This window comes from Zingiber officinale, chromosome 6A (genome assembly GCF_018446385.1).
Source record: "Zingiber officinale cultivar Zhangliang chromosome 6A, Zo_v1.1, whole genome shotgun sequence".
Classification (NCBI taxonomy): Eukaryota; Viridiplantae; Streptophyta; class Magnoliopsida; order Zingiberales; family Zingiberaceae; genus Zingiber; species Zingiber officinale.
In genome coordinates, this window is record NC_055997.1 from 142,343,776 (window position 1) to 142,351,762 (window position 7,987).

Sequence of the window (7,987 nt, forward strand, 5' to 3'; positions counted from 1 at the left end):
GAGATTTTTATATTGCATCTATGGGATTGAGTGGACCTTTGGATTAGTCACCTCAAGGAGTTGGATACCAAGTAAAACGAATGTGTTAGCATTGCTTCTAGTTTTCCGCTGAAAATCAAGTTTAAAGAAGTGATTGAAGCTATTTACTCCCCTCCCTCTAGCTCTCTACATGTACTAACACAGTTGTGTTAGGGTTGGTTGGTGCTAGAGGGGGGGGTGAATAGTTTGTCATGTTCGTTGTCTTGCTTCGTGATGATGATATGCAACGGAAAAGCACACTCACAACGCTAACACTAAGATTTACTTGGTATCCACCTCAAGAAGAGGTGACTAGTCCAAGGATCCACACATAACGCTCACTCCACTATCACAAACACTCCTTCTCGGTGACTACCGGAGGTGGAGAAACCTCGTACAAAAACTCGCACAAGTATACAACTCGAAACAAGAAGTAAATACAAGATAATACAAATGAAAAACCTTCTTGCTTGCACCCTTGTAGCTTATAGATGTCTCTGGACCCTTTAGAAAGTGCAACAACACTTCTCTTCCAAGCTTTCAGTCCAGCGGTGAGTAGTGGTGAAGGATCATGTAAGCGCTGCTGAGAAGAAAGCTCGCAATGGGCTTTATACTGTGTGCTCCTAGGGCTCCCAATCGATTAGGCTTACTCCCAATCGATTGCCACGTCAGATCGTAGCAATCTCAGCCATCCAAAACTTGTATCCAGCGCAACAGTCGTTTCCCAGTTGATCGATTGATCGATTGGGGAAGCTAAATCGATCGATTGATCGATTCAGCTTTCTTTTATGCTTCTCGCGAATGCACGAGAAAACTGGCCCCAATCGATCGGCTGATCGATTGGCGGTGCCCAATCGATCGGCTGATCGATTGGGGGTCATTCTATTTGTGCGATAAACACCCCCAATCGATTGACCCGATCAATTGGGATGTTGTTTATCACAGCATTCTCCCAATCGATCGGTTGATCGATTGGGATTCAATCCAATTGATCGGCTGATCGATTGACCACCCTTGACTTGCTCAAACCAAGCTCAAGGGTCCCCAAATCCAACATCCGATCAATCGTGACCTGTTGAAACTCCTTCATGCCTAGCATCCGGTCAACCTTGATCTTCTGGAACTTTTTCACCAAGTGTCTGGTCAATCCTTTGACTCACTTGGACTTTTCTCCTCGTGCCAAGTGTTCGATCAACCTTGACCCACTTGGACTTACCGTCTTGTGCCAAGTGTCTGGTCTTCCATGACCCACTTGGACTTCCTTTCGCCAAATATCCGATCATCCTTGACCCATCTGGATTTTCTTGTGCCAAGTATCCAGTCAATCCTTTAACCTATTTGGACTTTTCAATACCAGGTGTCAGGTCAATCTTGACCTACCTGGATTTCCACGTGCCTGGCTTCACTCGCCAAGTCTTACCATCTGCCTAGCTTCACTCACTAGGACTTTCCATCTACCTGGCTTCACTCACCAGGACTTTCACCTAGCTTCACTCACTAGGATTTTTCCACTGCCCGGCTTCACTCACCGGGACTTTCACCTGCCTAGCTTCACTTACTAGGTCTTTCACTTGGCTTCACTCACCAGGATTTCCCAACTGCCTAGCTTCACTCACCAGGACTTTCACCTGACTTCACTCACCAGAATTTCTAACTACCTGGCTTCACTCATCAGGACTTCCAACTGCCTAGTTTCATTCACCAGAACTTTCCCTTGCCTAACCTCCAGTTAGGACTTTCCCAGTCAAGTATCCGGTCAACCCTTTGACCTACTTGACTCTTCTTCACATCTAACTAGTTAGTCCTTGACTAGAGGGGAATTGTATCAATAATCTGCCCAATCGAATGATTGCATCTGCAATTTCCATGTATTGTCAAATATCGAAACCCAAATATCAAAACTCAAGCTTGAGCCAACTCAAGCTTAGTCAACCTGGTCAACCTGACCCAAGGGATATTACACCAATAAGTTGATGGATAAAAATCCATCAGTTAACTGATATTGAGTTTAGAAGTATAGATCTCTAAATGAGCTCCATTTTACATTAAAAATAGTCTTGTTTTGATATCTGAGTCAAAAATTATGACATACGAAAGTTTGCTCTATCGAAATTTCCTTATTGTCTAGCATCCGATCAACATTACCTGCCAGAACTTCATATCTCATCGCTAAGTGTTCGGTCATCTATGACCCACTTAAACTTTCTGTGTCGTGCTAAATGTCCGGTCCTCCGTGACCCACTTGGATTTTACGTCTCATGCTAAGTGTCTGATTTTCCATGACCCACTTGGACTTCCCTCTTGTCGACTCCCCATTTGACTTTTGATCATCAAATGTTTGGTCAACCTTGACTCACTTAGATTTTTCCTCTTGCCAACTTTCCATTTGGACTTTCTTATTGGACTTTGGTATTCGGTCAATCTTAATCTACTTGACTTCTTTACCATCAGTATCTGGTCAACCTTTATTGGTGCGGGAAGCATCCGACGATCGAACTCAAGTTTTGATAATGGCAAAGAGATTCAAAGTTAGGACTCCTTGTTATTTAACGTGCTTAAATGAGGTTTCAGGAAAGTCCTAACTGCGGTTAGGCAGGTGAAAATCCTAAGGGGTGGTAACTTTAGGTCCTAGGGGGTGGTAACCCTAGGTGAAGGAAAAATCCTAAGGGGGGGTAACCTTAGGTTCTAGGGGGTGGTAACTCTAGGTGGAGAAAAACCCTAAGGGGCGATAACCTTAGGTCCTAGGGGGTGGTAACCCTAGGTGGAGGAAAATCCTAAGGGAGGGTAACCTTAGGTCCTAGGGCGTGGTAACCCTAGGTGGAGAAAAACCCTAGAGGGCGGCAACCATAGGTCCTAGGGGGTGGTAACCCTAGGTGAAAAGTCAAGTCGGTCTAGAGGATCGCACTGGCAACAGGTAACTCTCCTGAGTGGAGTAGGTGAGGACGCGTTCCCCACAGAGGGAATAGTAGGCGTCTGGTCAACCTAGGGTTTCCGGTTGAAAATCCGAAGTCAGACCCGGATAGTCCGATGACTGTCGATTATATTATTTATCATATTACTGTGCTAACTTTGTTTTGCAGGGTTTGTGTTTGGGACTAACACATTTTGCAGGAACAAAGAAGCACATTTAATCTCGGATGAATAGTATCTGAGGCGCCTCCATGGGGCTTGGAGGCGCCTCGGGTGCAAAGCCAGAGCCAGCTGCGAAGAGGAGCTGGAGGCGCCTCAAGAGGAGATGGAGGCGCCTTGGATCGCCGGTTGAAGGTGCCTTGGAGGGTGTTGGAGGCGCCTTCAAGTGGATGAGGTGCGACCTAGCTCGATCTGATCCACGCGGCTGACTCGGCTTGTTGAAGGTGCCTTGAACACCCTTTATAAGGGAGTCTCGACCAGCAGCTCAATACAACACAAAAAAAGCTATCCTTTGACTGTTGGCTGCTCAAGAGACGACCCTGAAGTGTTGTAGCTATGCCCCGACAACCAGGAGCTGCGATTCTACTATTCTTTGTTGTCGGTATCATTATTTCTAAGTACTCTTAGTTGTAATCTCAAATTGTACTGAATTTACGATACTATAGTTGTTGTCCATCGAAAATGATCAACGATCGCGGGCCTTGGAGTAGGAGCCGCCACAGGCTCCAAACCAAGTAACTCATTGTGTCTCTCTGTGTGATTATTTTATTTCCGCTGCATCATTACTCGAGTTTTACGAATCTGAAACGCGTGAAAGTCACGAGTGATATTCACCCCCCCCCCCCCTCACTCTAGTGCTTCTCGATCCAACAACCTTGACCTCCTTGATATATTACTAACATATTGACCAAATATTAAAATTAAAACTCGAATCAGCCTGAGCTTGGTCAACCTTGATTTGAGGTAGATTACATCAACATGCTCAAATAGGTCTTATGATTAATTTTCAGTAGATGTAAAATATTTAGTTGGATATCTGTCCTAATACAAAGGGCTATTATGATTGGACAAAACATTTTCTATGATTTACTTACATATATCTTATTGTGGGACTTAGACCACTTGAAATAAGCGACTCATTGCTCCAAAAGTATTTCCCGATGAAACTATGTCACACACAAGTCGCCAACATCTGGAATTAATCCAGATCAGTTGGGACTTGTTCCTGGAGAGCTGCCGATGCATTCTTTAAACTCCATGAAATGCGAAATTGAACACTAAGCACAGCATATATAGCTAGCAAAGTGAGCTTCCAACAAATACAAGAAACACATTGTTAAACATAAATCATAAATTACAAACGCATATACATGATTTTTTAAAAATAATATTTCTTTAATCTTTTTCCTATTTTTTAAAAAATTCTAAGTCCTTTTCTATTTTATTATTATTTATATTATTTTATTCAAAAAAGACCAAGCATTGGACTTTAATGTCACGGGTCATGTATGCTCATGCTAATCGGATACAAATTTGCCCAACCCAGTCGATCTATTTTACCTCTAATTCTTATATAATTATTTTTGTGAATAACTTTTTCATATATAATTCTATTGCTATAATTTAGTTTGCTTCGATCTTTCAAAATGTTTAAACAAACTAATTTGATTCAATGTCTCAAAATGTTTAATAATCTAACTGAGCTTAACTGAAAATTTAGATTTTGACTTTTTTATATAGATATGCATATGAATAAATTAATTTTTTTTTGATAAAATCACAGAAACTCACATTTGCACACGTGCACCTAGGATAAAATCATTTTAACAAAGTCAAGAGAAATCATAATTCCATTTTATCTTATTAGTGATCGGAATCGAACTGTGAGTAATTAGATAATAATTTGAATATTTTATCATGGTATCATATTCTCGTGGATAATATAAATTTATTGTAAAAAAATGATAACCCCAGTTAATATTATTGACTATCTCTGGGTGACCGGTTCGGTCCTACGAAAGTTTCCCATCAACCATCAGGGTAAATCGAGAAACGCGCGCAGCGGACAACCCAATAGTCAAATATCCTTTGATTGTGATATCGATTTGGAGGGAAAATTCTTATAATTACGTTATAGTTGGGATAGAACTACGGATGTCTAGATGACAACTTCGATATCCTACAGCGGCACTATAGTTCCGGGGACAAAAATAATAATCTCAGTTAGCTTCATTGAGGATCTCTGGGGTGACCGATCTAACCCCACGGAAATTTCCCACATGTCATCAGGGTAAATTGGGAAGCACACATGAAGGTCAGCCCAGAAGTCCAATATCTTTTAATTGCATGTCTCATTTGGAGAAAAAAATTCTATAAATATATTGTAATTAGAGTTCAAATTGTAAATATCTAGATGACCATATAAATTTATTGTACCAACTATTAGTAGTTGATAGAATGTTTTAAAAAATTTTAAATGGTTGCTAAACTATTTTTGTGGGCATTTAATGATCAAAATAGGATAAGAATTTCTCGGTATCAAAAAATAAATTGGATTCCCTTTTATTTTCGCCCAAATAGAAGGATTTTACACCATTTCAACCCATCCATTTCCATTTCTACTTTCCTTTGTTTTTCAATCGTCTAAATCAAGACTAATTGTTCAATATCCATGAGACAATTTTATGTACATGAAACAATTTTATGTAAGGATTGAAAACAGTTTGTACTTGCTATTTATTTGATTGCATGCCAACGTAAAACAGATAAATCATGGATAAAAATAAAAGAAAAGGTAATGTATGATTTTTTTTTCCTTCTATTACCTTTATTTCCCTGTTGTTTTTGTAATGCCTCTCCTATGGAAAAGAATCAATCGAATCCGTGGAGGCAAGGAGCCATCATTAATATTTTCAATTTATTTTCTCCCTATATATAAACATATAGAAATCATCCCTTCTTCCTATTCCTTCGCAGCAAACTCAAGATCAGAGCCATGACCGCTCAAAAGGCTTATTGCCTCATAGTGCTAATCGTCTCAGCTATTTTTACGATTTCCACAAGTAATCTAGCTCTCTTAGCTTGTTTATTTCATTGTAACTTTACTAAATGTGGATGAGTAAGGGCAATGGACTTTCAAAAGTAGGGGAGTGAAATGGTAATAGTGAAACTAGAAGGAGAAGTTTGGAAAGTAGATAACATACGAGGAGTAAAATGAATGATATGTTTTCTTTGCAACAGGAGTGGAAGCCATCGGCGTTTGCTATGGGACGCTCGGCGACAACTTGCCGCCGCCGGCTGAGGTCGTGGCCATGTTCAAATCCAACGGAATCGACAGCATGAGGATCTACAATCCCAACCACGATATACTGGGGGCCCTGGCAGGCTCCGGCATCGCCCTGACCATCGGGCCCTTGAACCAGGACATCCAATCGATGGCCGCCGACTATGTGGCGGCGCAAGCATGGGTGGCCGCCCACATCCAACCCTACGTCAACACCGTCAACTTCCGCTACATCAACGTCGGCAACGAGATCATCCCCGACCCGTTGGCTCAGTTCATCCTCCCCGCCATGAACAACGTCCAGAAAGCGCTCTTCTTCAGCAACATCAACCACATCAAAGTCACCACCTCGGTGGCGGCCAACGTGATGGGGCCTTCCTTCCCGCCCTCCAATGGCCATTTCCACGACCAGGCGGCAGCGATCCTCAACCCCATCGTGCAGTTCCTCGTCGCCCACGGGTCGCCGCTCCTCATCAACATCTACCCTTACTATGCCTACACGAGCCAGCCGGATCATCTCCCGCTGTCCTACGCCTTGTTCAACTCCACCGGAGTGGTGGAGCGCGACGGGAAGTTAGGTTACCAGAATTTGTTCGACGCGATGGTGGATACGTTCGTGGCGGCTTTGGAGAAAGCCGGCGGAGGGAACGTGGGCCTGGTGGTCTCCGAGATCGGTTGGCCGTCGAACGGCGCCTTCGGGGCGAACGCCGACAGCGCCCGCGTCTTTAACCAGAATTTGATCGACCATGTGTCCAAAGGGACGCCGAGGAGGCCTGGGGTTCCGATCGAGACCTACTTGTTCGGAATGTTCAATGAAAACCAAAAAGGTCCGGCGGAGATAGAGAAGTTCTTCGGTCTGTTCTACCCGGATAAGACGCCTGTGTATCCTATAAGGTTCGTCTGATCGATCAGGTGGAATTCCATACGACCTTTCAATTTTCTCTTCTTCTTTTACTTAAGATCGATCCATCGTGTTTTATTTGAATAAATATTATCTTGAATAATGAATTGTTATAAGATTGGATCTTCGAATGGCTTGAATGATAAAATCCAATGGTGTGTGTGTATATATATATATATATATATATATATATATATATAAAAGGCTTGAATAATAAAATCCAACGGTGTGTATATATATATATATATATATATATATATTATCATGTCTTAAATTTGAAGAATATTAAAACAATATCCTATCTTATTTTTAAATTAAAAATAATTTCATTTTAGCACTCTTATAGCCTTTAGCTAAAACGTAGAGTACAATTATTTTTACTTACTCAAAATTATTACACTTATTTTTACTTACCCAAAATTATTACACTTGTTAGCTTGCGCAGCGAAATACAAATAAAACAAATAAGTTAAGCACTAAAGGAAATACAAAAACTAATAAAGAAAAGGCAAACCAATACATGTCGATGTAACGTGGTTTGGAGATAACTTGCTCCTACTCCACGACCGTCCGTAAGGTGAACGATCTCTATCCGTTGGTAGATTACTCCCTGGAAACTCCGGCTAGTTCAAACCTCCTTGTGGGTGGAGAAACTTCACCACAAATTCATCAAGATCTCTTGGACACAAGGGAAACCTTGAGCACTAGTAGACTATTAATTAGACTTTAACCAAGTCCAATTTCGTCAGCCTTAACAAAGCTTCTAAGCCTTGGTTATATAGGTCACAGGTTGGAAAACTTCGCCTGCCAGTCGACTGCCAAAATCATCAGTCGATTGCCCTATGTGGAGATTCAATCGTTACATCCCAACGGCT

General features: G+C 41.7%; 1 protein-coding gene across 1 annotated transcript; it reads left to right on the forward strand.

Moving 5' to 3' along the window:
* Positions 1 to 5,923: 5,923 nt before the first annotated feature.
* On the forward strand, positions 5,924 to 7,115 carry LOC121995410 (glucan endo-1,3-beta-glucosidase-like). Its single transcript, XM_042549157.1, has 3 exons — positions 5,924 to 5,990; positions 6,169 to 6,328; positions 6,644 to 7,115. Exons 1-3 carry the CDS (start codon positions 5,924 to 5,926, stop codon positions 7,113 to 7,115), a joined length of 699 nt encoding a protein of 232 aa, XP_042405091.1.
* Positions 7,116 to 7,987: the final 872 nt, after the last annotated feature.

Bases quoted from the DNA above. Each gene is read 5' to 3' on its own strand.
- LOC121995410 (XM_042549157.1), top strand. From the start codon at position 5,924: ATGACCGCTCAAAAGGCTTATTGCCTCATAGTGCTAATCGTCTCAGCT. The intron at 5,991-6,168 runs GTAATCTAGCTC...TCTTTGCAACAG, and splicing joins TATTTTTACGATTTCCACAA to GAGTGGAAGCCATCGGCGTT. The intron at 6,329-6,643 runs GACCATCGGGCC...GATCCTCAACCC, and splicing joins GCAGGCTCCGGCATCGCCCT to CATCGTGCAGTTCCTCGTCG.